Source organism: Hetaerina americana, unplaced genomic scaffold, assembly GCF_022747635.1.
Source record: "Hetaerina americana unplaced genomic scaffold, ioHetAmer1.1.p SCAF_2, whole genome shotgun sequence".
Taxonomy (NCBI): Eukaryota; Metazoa; Arthropoda; class Insecta; order Odonata; family Calopterygidae; genus Hetaerina; species Hetaerina americana.
The window spans coordinates 21,749,201-21,764,088 of NW_027286763.1; the positions used below are offsets into that span (position 1 = coordinate 21,749,201).

The following is a 14,888-nucleotide window of genomic DNA, read 5'->3' on the forward strand; positions in this document are numbered from 1 at the left end:
TATGTGAGAAGGTGAAAGTGATTTTTGCTGACCTCATTAAGAATACGCCAAGATCATCAATTGATGAAAAAGAAGTATTTAAGGAAAGCTGTGGGTGGTTTGAGAAGTTTAAGAGAAGAACCAGCATTCACAGCATTGTGAGTAGTGGTGAAGCAGCGAGCTCTGGCTGAAAGGCAGCAGAGAACTTCATTGGGGACTTAAATAAGCTTGTAGATTCTGAGGGTTACCTGATGCAATAGGTTTTTAATCTTGATGAGACAGTTCTCCTCTGGAAAAAGTTGTCGAAGTGAGCCTATATAACAGTAGAGGAGAATGTATTGTCTGGCCACAAATGAAAGACTATCTCATGCTGTAATTTTGTGCCAATGCGAGTGGTGATTTGAAAATTAAACCCATTCTTGTTTACCCCTCTGGTTACCATTTGGAACTCCACAAACCTTCAAGAAGTACAAAGTCCAGAAGAGCAGGTTAAATGTGATGTGGAGGTCCAACAACGAGGCTTGGGTGGCACATGGCCTTTCTACTGACTGGATCAATGAAGTGTTATGTCCTTCTGTGAAAAAGTATGTGCTTGATCTGAATCTACCACTATGTCTTGCTTGTTATGAACAATGCTCCTGCTCATCCTCCTTGCCGATAAGATAATCTCCTTGAGGAATTTAAATTCATCAAGATCCAGTTTTATCTTCCCAACATCACTTCATTACTCCAGCTTATGGACCAGCTGGTTATTTCTAACATTAAGAAGCTCTACACTAAAGCACTTTTGGAGCATTGTTATGAGATGACTGAAAGGACCAATCTGAGAGAGTTCTGGGAGCATCATATTAGCATCATCAACTGCCTTAAGGTAATCAAAAAGGCATGAAAAGAAATGATTACCAAGAGTACTCTCACTTCTGCTTGGAAGAAGCTTTGGCCAGAGAGCTTTGATTACATTGTCTTTTATGGATTTGAGACAGCGGATATTGGGACTTTTACTTCACAGTTAGTTGGGGATTCCTTTGAATCTTAGTTCCCCTTTTTACAAACAATAATCAGACACAAGGAAACAACAGACATAACAAAACAGACAAAAAGACAAAAATAATCTGACATAAGGAAAGTTATTCTAAAATTTTAACATCTACAGGTGCTTATATATGTTAGGAGTTAAACTAATGATAAACAATTCAAGAAAAAAAGTGGTCCATGAGATTTTTTCTTTGGCCAAGTTCCAGGGACTGGAGGTGGATAACAATGATATTGATGAGCTTGTAGAAAAGCACAGCCAGGAGCTGACTACCGAGGAGCTTATAGAATTGGATTGTTTTTCACAGGAAGAAGTTGTGGAGGAGAGTTTGTCTGAGGAGGAGGCAACAGCAAAGCAACAATCATCTAGTGCAATAAGAGAAATGCTGAAAGCATGGGAAACAGTTGCATTGTACTTTAAGAAGAATCACCCTAATGTAGCAGTTGTTACGCAATGAATTTATGTGATGATAATGCTGTGTCGCATTTTCATAACATTTTGAAGAGTTGGCAAAAACAAATCTATCTCAACAGTTTTCTAGTAAGAAAGAATTAGTTATGTATCATAAATAATAAACTAATTATTTAATTCATTTTTTCCACAAATCTAATTTGTACTCCTGGTTGGTTCATTCTGCGATTGAGGAAGTGGCGAAGACTATTGTTCTCTGTTACATCATATATCACATCACCCTAATTAGACTGGCTATTTACACTAAAAATGTGCATAATAATAATGCTATGTTGCATTCTCAAATAAATTTGGAGTTTCAGTAAACACAAATGTCTCGTGATAGTTTTCTTGTAAAAATGAATTATGAATATATCATAAATCAACTAATTATTTTGAAGGTTTTTTTTGTTTTCTATGCATCGAATTCGCATTTATGGTGATTTCATTCAATGGTAGATCAAAAGGTTAATGTGGACCACGATCCTAAGTAATGTTCCTATAATTTTCTTTAAATTAACCTTGAACAAAAATTTTTTTTTTCGGCATGGAACGCATTATCGTATTTTAAATTACTTTCTATGGAAATAAAGATTCACTAAACAAGTGTTTTGTTTTACAAGTAAGGTCCCGAAGCAAATCCTGCTCGAATTATGATGTTCCACTGTTGGTAGTTGCAGTTTGTTTAGTTTTCAGTGTGTATTTATTCATTTCACATGAAACAGGTAATATGACAAAGGGTTTATTGCTGAAACATAAATGCTCTTCTGGGAATAAATGCCTGCAAAATGATTTAGGTTACCTGAGGTTATTAGTATTTATTCAACAGATTCAGGCAAGATGTAGTGGAAGTTCGTCGTTATGAGAAACAAATTTGCTCTTTTCCACAGATTTATTGTAAAGTACAACGCGTTTCAGGTACAAGACCTGAAGATTTATTTAATTTACCTTGTTTTTTAATTTAATTTAATTAATTTATCTTGTACCTGAAGATGGTTCGTCGAACTGAAACGTGTTGTCTGTTACGATAAATCTGTGGAAAAGTGCAAATTTATTTCTCATAATTATTAGTATTGGTATTCTACTGTTTTAGGTAGGTTATGGATGGACAGACTATAGAATGATGAATTTATTTGCCTCTCCTTAAAAACAAACTGGCATCTGGCACCATAATGAACCATCCTATAATTCCACATACTTACTTCATTCCTCCCTTCATGCATTACAATATGCCATTCCTTGCCTACCTCTTCCTCGTTTTCCTAACATTCTCCCCTCTATCAGAGTCTTCAACATCACATTGCTTCTCTAAATGCTCTGTATCCATCTGTCCTGCCTCTTTTTGATTTCTTCCAATAATCCCCTCGCCCCCCCACCATGCCTAGTACTTTCTCATTTGTTTTCCTTTCTGTCCACTTCACCTTCTCCATCCTTCTCCACACCTATATTTAAAAAAAACCCCATTCAATTTTGATTACGTCAATAACTTTACCTGCCTTAAAAATAGGAAGGAAAGAATTTACTATATCATCTTAATAAAAATAATTGAATCAGAATTTGACTGCCTAGAGTTACTGAATCAGCTAGATTTCTATTGTCCTTTATATAACATTAGGCTAAATCAACAAGTTCTTCCAAAATTTTGGATGACTAATTATGTAGCCAAATCTTCTCTGCATAATTAGATTGATGGACATAGGTTGTAAGTACAAAACTAATCACCTGTTTTGGTGTTAAATTGAAAATATAAAATGTAAAATATAGTAGTTTAATTTTGTGATTTATATTCTAGGAGAAAACATTAATTTTATTTTGGAAGTATGTATCTTATTAAATGAATTCATATGGTTTTATGTTTATTCCTCTTGATAGAATTGACTAGAACTTGCACCCTTAGTTGTATCTCAGTTTTGTTTTACTTTGTCATCTGTTCAAAGAACCATCTGTAAATGAGCATGTACCTTGTGTAGTACATATTTGATAAAATTAAAAAAATGGTATGACATAAACTCTGACCCCACCTGTCAAACGAACCTACTGGTTGATTATTGTGATTTGGTTTAAATTTATTATGCATTAGTTTATTCATTATAATGGTATGTGTTTTAGATTGTAGTGAGATAGGATTGGTGTCTGATAAGATGTTTTTAGGATAGTATTAATCTTCCATTTACTCTACCTGTAAACTGAGTACCCATCCACCATTGTCATTTCTAATATCTCTTCCTCTCAAAATATCCCCTGCTCCTGCCACCCCTCCAATTAGCCAAGTGATTAAGCTGTTGGTAATGGAAATTGTATGCTACAGTTCCGCTGCATCTCTTCATTCTCACATGTGGTTCACTCCCCAGGTGGAGTTGGAGGGAACCAACAAGGACTGAGTGTTCCTGGAGCTCAGGTCAATAGTCAAGTTGATAGTTCTCATGGGAACATTAGTGGGAACCAAGGGGCCTTATCAGGACAATCTGACAATAACCCTAGTGGGAGTGTGACTAGTAGTGGGGGAAGCAATGATGCTTGGCGCCTCACAATTTCCGCAACTTCAACTCCGCACCAGCAGGCAAATAACAGGGTGCCTAGTCATGCTCCGGACAGTGGGCAGCACACCATGAACAACCAAAGTGCAGATGGGTGAGTGTGGGCATGTCTTTCAATTTTAACTTCGGGGCTTCAATGAAGAAGCGGAAATCGGTTATGCAATTTGTGTCCTTTGGTTTCATTAATTTTTGCATTGACTCCCTTTTATTAGATAAGAGGATAATTCTGTGCCTGTCATTGTATTATTGTTACTTCATATATCTTAGATATTTATCTGTGCCCATCTATGTTAGCTGCTCTATGCAATGTCTGCAGAAGTTGACGTATGATCTGATGAAATGGAGGGCTGGGAATCAATTCAAATTCAAATTTTGATCTAGATTCAGGACAGTGTGAACATTTAGGGTGTCTGAATGTTTCACTTGCTGCAGTGACTAGGCAACAGATGTGTTTGAATATAATAAGTGGTTATGTAGTCTCAATGTTTTTGTAATAAAAAAAATGTTCAGCTTGTACATCCGAGGGTGAAATAGTCCTTCATGCGAGGTTGAAATTTAAACTTGGGTGTGTTAACTTTAAGTGAGGTACCATCCAGGTATTCTTAAAACCTGGGTTTTATCAACAACACTAAACCATACTGAATTTTGTTTTTGCAGAGGTCCTTTAAATTTGGCATTTTGTGCAAATACTATGAGGGTAGTTGAGGGTAGTAATACTATGAGAGGTTCTTGGATACACCACCAGATGTCAGCACTAGCACAACAAGTGCTAGTTCCCACCATGTAATCCTTATGAGTAAACATGTAATGCATTATTGCTCCGGGAAGAGATCTGTGGCGTGGAGGCATATCTGTTGTTGTTCTCATGTAGCGATTTGTGAACGTGGGAAAAATTGAGATTCAAGCGGTGATTAAATACTTGTAAAGAAAGTCATGAAAGTAAAGGAAATTCATACCGACTTTCAGAACATTCTTGAGGGGCTCTGCTGCTTCATATTCAATTGTTGTTGAGTGGAAAAAACGAGTTTAAGTTTGGTGGCAATGGTTCAGATGATGATTCCTGTAGTGGTTGGCCAAAATGTGCCATTACCCTTGAAATTATTGCAGAAGTACATAAAATTGTCATGGAGGATCGCTGACTGAAAGTGCTGGAAATTGCTGAAGCAGTAGGAATATCATATGAATGGGCAGATCACATTTTAACGGTGGAATTGGATATGAGAAAATCATCTGCTAGATGGGCGCCACGAATCTTGATGCAGGATCACAAACACAACAGAATGGAAATTTCCGAGAAATTTTTGACCGGTTTTGACAGCAACCAACAAGATTTTCTGTGCTGCTTTGTGACCATAGGTGAAAATTGGGTCCACTGCTATACCCCAGAGACAAAATAGCAGTCAAAGTCGTGGAAATATGTTGATTCACCACCACCAAAGAAAGCAAAGGCAATACGGTTGGCTGGAAAGGTGATGGTTTCAGTTGTCTGGTATGTGAAAGGGATTCTGCTGAGATATCATCTTATCATTGATCAAGTAATTACTGAACAATATTATGCTAACCTCCTGGACCAAATACAGCAAAAGATACACAAAAAAGCCAGGTTTGGCAAGGCAGAAAGTCATTTTTCATCAAGACAGTGCATACAAGGGTCGTAGCCATGGCAAAATTATAGGAACTAAGGTATGAATTGTTGCCACTTCCACCTTATTCTCCTGATTTGGCTCCATCATATTTCCATCTCTTTGCCCAACTCAAAATTTTCCTCAGTGGATGGAGATTCTTTTCAAACAAAGAACTAACATTCAAAGTAGACAGGTATTTTGCAGGCCTCAAGGAAACTAATTTTCAAGATGGAATGAAGACATTGGAACAACAATAGACTAAGTGCATTAGTTTACAGGGAGACTACATTGAACATTAAAAAAGTTTCACTGAAGTAAGTTGTTCATTTCCATTTCATTCCAAGAACTTTTCAAATTACCCTTTTTAAGACTTCTGATGACTTTACTCCACGTTAAAATATAATTCAATACAGGTTAAAAATATATGGGCTCAAAAGATATATTAGTGGCTAATAAAAAGTGGCTGCTACCTTCTCTTGATTTACCAAATTATAACTTTGGTGAATGTGCATTCTTCTGCCAAACTGTGCACTCATTTAGGGTGAATTTCACTCAGTAATCATGGATACGTTTCCACCCCCTCTTCCCCTGGCCTAATCTGTGACCCCCAATTATCCCACCTTCCTTCTGTCCCCAGGAACAGTACAAAGGTGAGTGTGAAGAAGGAGGAGCTGGACGAGGAGGAAGATGGGGATGAGGAGGGGGAGGGGGATGAGGACGAAGACGACGAGGAGGGTGGGGAGGAGGGGGAGTGGGAGGAGGGAAGTGGGAGCCGCCAGGGGCGCAGTCGGGACGGAGGTGAAGGGAGTGGGGGGGATGCGGGGGGTGGGGGTGAGGAGGAGGGGGAGGAGGAGGAAGAGGGGGAGTGTGGAGGAGGGGAGGGGGGCGAGGAGGAAGGCGAGGAAGAGGGTGAGATGGAGGGCATGGTGGAGCCCGACGTCGAGATGGAGGAGGGCAAGGGCACATTCATGATCATGGAGATGCGGAGGCGGGAGCATGAGCGCCGTATGCAGATAATGGAGCGTGAGCATGAGCTGCGATGTGAGGTGCTACAGGTGGAGCGGGAGGCAGCCATCATCCGGAGGGAAACGGCCCTCTCGGAGAGGGAGCGGGGCTGGAAAACCCTCGATGACTTCCTCAGGTGTGTGGGAGCCTCCTGGCCAAAGGAGAACGAGAGGAAGGAAGAGCCTCTGTCATAGTTGCTTCTTCCCATCTGCTCAATCAAAAGCAATAGCTCATATTTGCAGCTTGTCATGTTGTGGGTTTATGTGAGTTGTTTGGCCTCGTTTTTTTCATATCCACCTGGGCATTATTCTGCTTCCCATGACTTCTGAATCATGTAAACTTGTTAGATAGGTTTGTTGACTTGAAAATAAAAATTTGGGGTACACGTTAAGCTATATTTGACCATAAATCAAAAATGGTGGCAGCTATAATGTGCTGCTATCAATACTGTGTATGCTGAGAAATAAGTACTGCAATGCTGTCAAAAATTATGTCCGTAGGATGTGAAGGTTTCCCCTCCAGTACCAGGAAAAATTATGCAGCTTTGTTACAGTCTGTTCTGCCAGAAAAAATTCACAGGTCTTAAGTGTATGGAGTATTCATCAGCTGTGAAGATGAATCTACTTTGAACTCTTTATAAGTTTTTCATTGTGGCTCTCTTTGGAGTAAGATGTTGGCCACACCTATTTGTAACCATCATAGATCCACCTCAGCTTTAGGTTAAACCCTGATGATGATGACAATATTTTGTGTAGTTTTACAATGAGCCTGTTAAATATCTCATCGGTTGGCTATCAGCTGCATGTTGTCCTTTGCAATCACATAAAATAAATATTTATTAGAAATTTTTAACATAAGTACATACTGTATCTTACTGAATGAATTAACATTGCAGTCAATGTTTTATAAGAAAAGACGATTTTGGTCAACCGTAGTAATGTCTTCAATTAGGAAGAGCTACATACATAAATATGGAGTGCCAATATAATTTTACCAAGTTCTTTTGCATGAAATTTATACATTTTTAAGAAGTTATTTTTCTAGGACTAGATGTACATTCATGGAACTTGCTCTTGTACACTATTTAGTATTTTTTATATAATACCCTGTAAATATTTATTTATCTATGTACTTTTAGCTGGGACGCACAATTTGAGCTGAAAGTGGAGTTAATTTTTTTTAAAGAAATCCAAAATAATAAGTCGATCATTAAATGTAATTATTGAGCTGAACCATTACTTGAACACTGTAGTTAATTATAATGTAAATTAAATATTATCAATATAAATTATTATTGGATTTTTCGGTTACGTATTCATGTTTTGGCACTGTAGAATGTCCATGAAATTAATAAGAAGATAAAATATCACTCTCTTGCTCCCAGAAGTAATAAAACAAAGACAATATTTGAGTATTGACATAATATTTTGTAATTAGATTCACTGTATGTACTTAAGGATTAACTCAACAAAAGAATAAAAAATCTTCTATAAAGGTACATGGTTAATTAATAATGATTGCCAAGGAGCTAATTTTGATTGGCTAATGGTAATTGAATGGCTAATCATCTTTTCACATCATGTCTTACCAGGAGGTTGTTAAGCATGTGCATGAAGTCCAAGTCATTCTGTTGCTGGAATCCTTGGAAACAGTTCTAAGTTATTTTTATGTGGGTTCCCTTGAATGCCATCTCATAAATGAAAATTTGAGCATGAACATTCAAAATTTACTCTTATAAAGGCATTTCAAGGCCAAACTCATGTCATTTGTAATCCCAAGTTAAATATTTTCCAAGTATAAAATTCTGATATTACTCGGAATAGTAACTCGATTTCATTATTTATTGTTTAAAATAAGTGGAATAACTGATGCCAATATTATGCTCAAGGTCTCAAAAATGGTTTCTTTTTATTTTATTACTTACTATTTAGCAATATGCATGGTGTAGGAACTATTGGGAAAAACAATTGAAAATTTCCGTAGAAATTTTAGAGGATTCAGCAGTTCACTTGTGCAGTATTTTTTTGTTTAAAAATAAGTCTGATATTGTGTCCCTCTCCATAAAATTCTTTTGATTCAGCATATTTTAACTTCCGCATCAGTTGCAGGTCTCTTTGTTATTCTTCATTAAATATTTTTAACTTTTACTTGGAAAAGAACTCCGACATTTAATGATTTGATTGGTCCTCAGTCTATTAATGTAGTGGATGAATTCAGTAAAACTAAAGTGTCTCATTAATACAAATTAGTAGGGGAGAGGGCTTCATGTCTGGGTTGTGCCATTTAAAAGTGATGGAGGCACTATATATGCATACAAATTCACATAATTCTATTTTTCCTACTCATGATACATCACTTGCATTACATAGGTAGTGTTTTTAAAGTCAATAATAACCTGAGTGATCAGAAATTTCATGATAAAGATGTGCCTGTGACTAAAAATTGCTATCACAATGCTATAGTGTGTCAAAATGTCATCAAATAGAGTTTAATGTTTTGAGGTGTTACCTGTAATTTTCAGAAGTATGCTTGGCAATGAAAATTTATGAATCTGAACGATAAATTTTCAGTTTATTAGCACTGTTCATGCATTTAAGAATTATTGAAAGTGAGTGAGTATATTTTAGTCATGTTTATAAAAATAGCTATGTTATTTGGGATACTCATTTAAAATATTTGATATGATGTACATATGTTGTTTATATTGAATTGAAATTTTAGAAAAAGATAGTTTTCAAATGAAATCATTGTATGCCCCAATGGCAGTGAACAGTTTTCTCTCTGAGCTATGTCTTATAATGTTATCACATCAGACTGTTTAATTTGGATTTCTTTTTTATTCTTCATATTTCCTTAGAGCTGAGTACCGTCTTTATCTTAATTTCAAGCATCTTTTGGAGCCACTCCAAATTTCTTATTATTATTGACCCAATCTCTTCTTGGCTGAGGCTTAAATGGTTTCGCTGCTGCCATGCATTTTATTCTCAAAGGCATGCTCTCCTTAAGTCATGGCCTTAAATAGCAAAGTTATGTATGTATTTAGTAAGAATATGACCCTCCATGCTATTTGAATTTTGATTTGTTGGTATCAATTTTTTTAAAAAGGCTTTATATTTTTTTCACTAAGGTATATCCTGTACTGGATGTGATTGTTTTGCAATGAAAATTCTTTTCTTAAGTTATCTTTTGGATTTTACATAATGTCAAATATCTTTTGCTTGCTGCTTGTCCATTGGAATTAGTTAAGAGCTACCTGAAGCCATAATGGTTGGCTGACATTTTCTCAAGAATCTCTCCAAAAGGTGAGATAAATTAAAATGCTAGACTTTCAAAAATGTATCTATGGAATAACTCAAGAAAAGTATTTAATTTGGGCTAAATACAAAAACTTCAATCAAAATGCACCTGTCAAAGCTTCTAAAATTTTTAATTTATTCATTTGATGTACATACTTTCTGTTATACGTAGGGATTCTGAGAAGTGTTTCCAGAGAACAATGTGACATGTCTAGAGACATAACCTTTTCATGACTTGTCTTAGCAGTTGTGTTGCTTAGGGTGGCAGAGCACTTGGAAAGATAGGGGAGGATTTCTATATGTTGAAATGGAATATGCCATATTATGAGTCACTTAGGAAGATACTTCAAAGGAATTCACTTTCCCAGATTATCATCTAATTTAAAGAGTTGTGTAATTTTGGGTAAAAGTTTATTAATTTTGTGGAAAATATATCTGCTTATTTCGGCTTTTGAAATGATGTACTTTAACACTGTAAGCAAGTGGATTGAAGGATGTATTATTTGTCACTGGGCATTTTTAATTTTTATAAGCTCTGTGTTTAAAAGTCTTTTTTGAAGTGATTGAAATTTTTTTTCTGCTGTCCTGCCTGCACAGCTTTTAAAAGTTTTCTGTGAGGTCCAGATTGATGTTATCTCCCATTGATCACTTTCTTATCTTAGGTTGGTATTTCAAGAATTCAAAGTAGACTTTACCTCAGGATTATGTGTCATGTTGAAATAATTTAGTATGATAATGAAGTTTATTGGTAATATATAATTGTCAAAAATATGGCATTTATGTGGTCTTGTGAAATCAAGCACCAGTTATCCTATTCAGAGTACAATGATGCCAAATTTCTTTATTAAATTTTTAAATGCTGTATTTGTTCAAAATTTTATGGTAATACTTTTATGAGATAACTACTTTCTTTGTAAGAGTTCGTTGAAGATTATCTGTACATTTATCTCATTCCTATTGCTTTATAGCCCTTTCATTTCTGAATGGAAGAATAATTTGAAACTAAAGAAGTGTTTGTATAGATTTTATGAGATAGAATGGCCCATATTGACATCGTCTTGTGCAGGAATGTTCAGTTTTTTGAGAAATAGAGGCATATTTGTTAGGTGAATGCAGTAGTATTTTGTAAAATTTTTCATGAAGTCATTATGTGAAATGGTGGAATAAGAATCAAGCCTTTGCATTACTATCCTGTTACCTGCACAGTTACATTTTGGTGATTGGAGCTCATCATCATGACAAATGGTGTAATTGAATGTTTTAAGTTCTGTACCTTGTTATTCAGTGGTGCGAGAGCATTTATAGTATTCCTGCATCTTCATTTGCTTTGATTAAATAAAGTCAAAATTAATATTCATTGCTTCTAAATCTAGTTTACTTTTTGGTGTGGACATATTTTATGATCAAGGACACAGAAGCATATGTCTATCAAGCATTAAATGATGTGTATCAAGCAAAGAAAATATTAAAAGCCATGATGCAGTCAATAAGAATCTCTTAAAAAATCTAACTAATGTGCTTTTCTCCAGTAGAAAATTGTTTATTTATCTTTTTCCATCAATTTTTGGGGATAAGTATTAAAGTAAACATATAGGTAGTTCCTACCTAATAAATTAGTCTATAAAATGTCCCACAGGTCTCATAGTAACATGAAAGCTTTGATATGTCCTTTCCATTGTACCCTGGATTGGTAGATATGTCCATTTTATGTTTTCCTTTATGTACATATGTATTGATACCCACTACTTATTAATTAATAAATATCATGCATATGAAAATACCTGTGAGGCAATTAGCTTGGAACCAAGATAAAGTATCATTATCTCCCATAAAACTTGTACTTTGACACACTAATATTATAAAAAAACAGGTATCAATTAGGTAGGTAATGTTTAAAATAATTTGTTCTTTAATTTGATGATGCAGCACAATCTTTTGTGTGCATTCGAAGAAACAGTATTATTAAAGCTAGTATTCACTTTGTAAATGTAAGTACATTCCTTTTGTTCAAATGGCATAAATGCATGTGCAAGCGTAATTGTTTTTGTATCACTATTGGTAAAATATTTTTTTTATTCAAAAATAATCTTTTGGATTTATTTTTATTTGAAAGCCAAATTGAAAGTGTAATAAGATTGATATGCTTCCAAGCTCTTCCAATCGATTCCATAATTCTAAAATAACTGCCTTGTCCCAATGCGAAATAGGAATTTCATTGAAGATGATATTTCAATGTTTAGGATATATCCAGTTTAACAAGTCAGTTGGCCTTTAAAGTCAATGACCGGCTTCTGCTGAGGCATACCACCATCCAAAGGTGTATCTTTTATTACTAGCATTGGAGCTGATCACCAATTTAGTGGAGGGGAGGGACATACCTCCAAGCTGACTATAATTACAAACACTAGGTACCTATGTGCATTGTGGCCTCAGCCAATAAGTCATAATTTTGGAATAGATTTAATATTTTTCATAGGTTATCTTACATTAATCCTCATAGACACTTCATTCATATATATTTTTAAGTTAATCAAACAGTCATTTTGATTTTCAAGGGTACGTAGGTACATAAGTACCTGTATAATGTCAGCATAAGTTGCTATAGGTACTTATTGATGCTATAGCATAGAACTCTTTGGAACATTTTTATAATCAAAAGAATGAGTTCACAGCTATGAAATGTGTAATTCATAATTGGCTGCCATTGTTAGAGTTTTAGTTTTGTAAATAATGCTTATTGTAATTATTTACGTGATATGTAAGGACTGAAGAGTCACAGATGTTGACTTTTTTGGATCTATGTAATAATATTTTGTTTTATGATGTTACTCTTCTGTTTCTTTCTTGTTCAACACAAAATGACATTTTATAAGTAGTAGCTTAAGTTTTTTAATGTGGGCTTTATCCTGCAACCAAGTATTGGCACTGAGGTGCATGAAGTGACAGAACAAATTAAATGTTGCCAGCTTATATTGTGCATAGGTAAATGAATGAATAAAACTATTTTTATATAGGTATCATGTGGAAAGATGTCATTTTGAGCATCACTGTGTGAATGGCAGATTTTTTAAATGAATATCAACGTGTGTGGGCACTTAAATTATGAAAATGTTAATTTGAGAGTAAAATTAAAACATATGTATGTACCTACATTGATTTTAATTTGGCTTTTACCAACGCTAGTATGGCCATGACTATTATGGTTTTCTAGTCTCATATGTAAACCCATGCTTTATTGGCATAGGATGTTCTGTCTGTGGCTATATTTAATAAACTCAAGTACAACATTTTTTAAGTGAATTCTATTATAGCTCTTTGATACAGAGGCACTGTGACTCATAGAAACAAAGTGGCTATTCTACTGGAATAGAGTGTAGCCTTCCTTCTATTACATAAATGTATTTAACAAAGTTGAGCTATGCTCATGTACATTTGGGCAGGAATAATTATCTTAGAAATATTTTTAAATAAAAACCATTGTAAATTTGGCAAAACTCTTTGTCATGGAAAATCTGTGAATATGCCTTAATAGTAGTGATTACTATTGTGATTTTGTCAGACAATGATTGAATTTTATTTTGTAGCTAATGTAATTTCTGGCAAACAGGAAACTATGTTTAAGAGTAAAAATACATAGTTGTCAGCAACATTTTTTGTTGAATTACTACTTTTGAAGAATAAAAGTGATTTCTCAGAGTATCTATGGTATTATTTTAACCATTTGGATTATGTACCTAACATCACTCCTGGGACTTTTGAAAATGATGGATCAAAGTAAATTTTGAAGTTTTAGGCACGTGTGAAATTCTGAGACAAATTCATTTCATTTGAAGCTGTTTGCTGAAAGCATTTCCCTCCTATACCAAAGCTGGCGAGTTAAGGAAAAAGATGTTGATGGTTTACTTGGTCAACAGCATTGGAGAAATCAAAGAATAGAGCTAGGGATTCTAGATCAGTCAAGAGTTGATTTATTACATGGTATGAAGTAGATTTCATGAAACCATACTGAAATATGAATAGTAGATTAAATTTTTTCAATTATTATATAAGGCAATTCTGAAAAACAAATCAAAAATGATACTGAATTGAGTTAGCTACTACATTAAAGAATAGGCTCGGCCCCCCTTGGTATAGGGGTGGCTCATCAATAGTTGTACCCATTAATCCTTAAATGTAATTCTGGCTTCTGTCATCACTCTCCTCATTAGAATCTGTTCCTTTCCCTTTTGTTACCCGTGAGACAGCCAATTTGTTCATTCGAAATGCCCTTTTTTGTCATCAATATCCCAAGCAAAGATCCAGGAAGGAAATGACACTGCAATCCTGGAGAATCGTGGGTCATATTATGCAGTGGAGAAAATATGTGTCCAATTCATGGACCATCACCTTTAGCTGAGAGATCCTTTCTGTGATTCATTTCCCATAAGTTGGGTGTGGGTGGAAATATTTCCTACATGGGCTATGATACGAATAAAATGATTAACAAAGTAAAATTACCATAGTTTTTATTATCCAAGATACAAATAATTATTAATAGTGAGAATTCAATGTTGTTACAGAAAAAGAAATTTTCCTCTTTCCTAAGCACCTTATCAAATGATTACTAAAAGAACTCCTTTGACTGTAACATAGGATTGCTATCAGTTGTGATAAATAATTCTTTGCTCACCTCAAGAAACACATTCATGCACACCTTGGAAACACAATTATGAGATATAAACCTTACAGGGTTAGACTACACTACGTAGAAGTTTTGTATCTCCATCAAATGAAAAAGAATATTTTTCCGCTGAATTTATTTGGTTTGGTACAATGTGATTCACCATGATATGGCATCATCAGGAACAAATATGTAATAAGATACCTGTAGTTTATATATTGACCAAGGGTGATGGGTGGAAATAAGTTGGAGCTCGAACAGAATCGGTTATTTCATGGGAACCTGTGACTAATAGTAATTAAA

The 14,888-nt window shown here is 35.0% G+C and overlaps 1 protein-coding gene across 1 annotated transcript in view; it reads left to right on the forward strand.

The window, feature by feature from the left end:
• The window catches only part of LOC139687598 (uncharacterized), a 34,435-nt gene extending 27,612 nt beyond the window's left edge, over positions 1-6,823 (forward strand). Inside the window, exons 6-8 of the mRNA XM_071584818.1 lie at positions 3,814-4,093; positions 6,262-6,455; positions 6,522-6,823. Coding sequence (XP_071440919.1) covers positions 3,814-4,093; positions 6,262-6,455; positions 6,522-6,823 — 776 coding nt within the window. The remainder of the gene's footprint in view (positions 1-3,813; positions 4,094-6,261; positions 6,456-6,521) is intronic.
• The last annotated feature ends 8,065 nt before the right edge of the window (positions 6,824-14,888 follow it).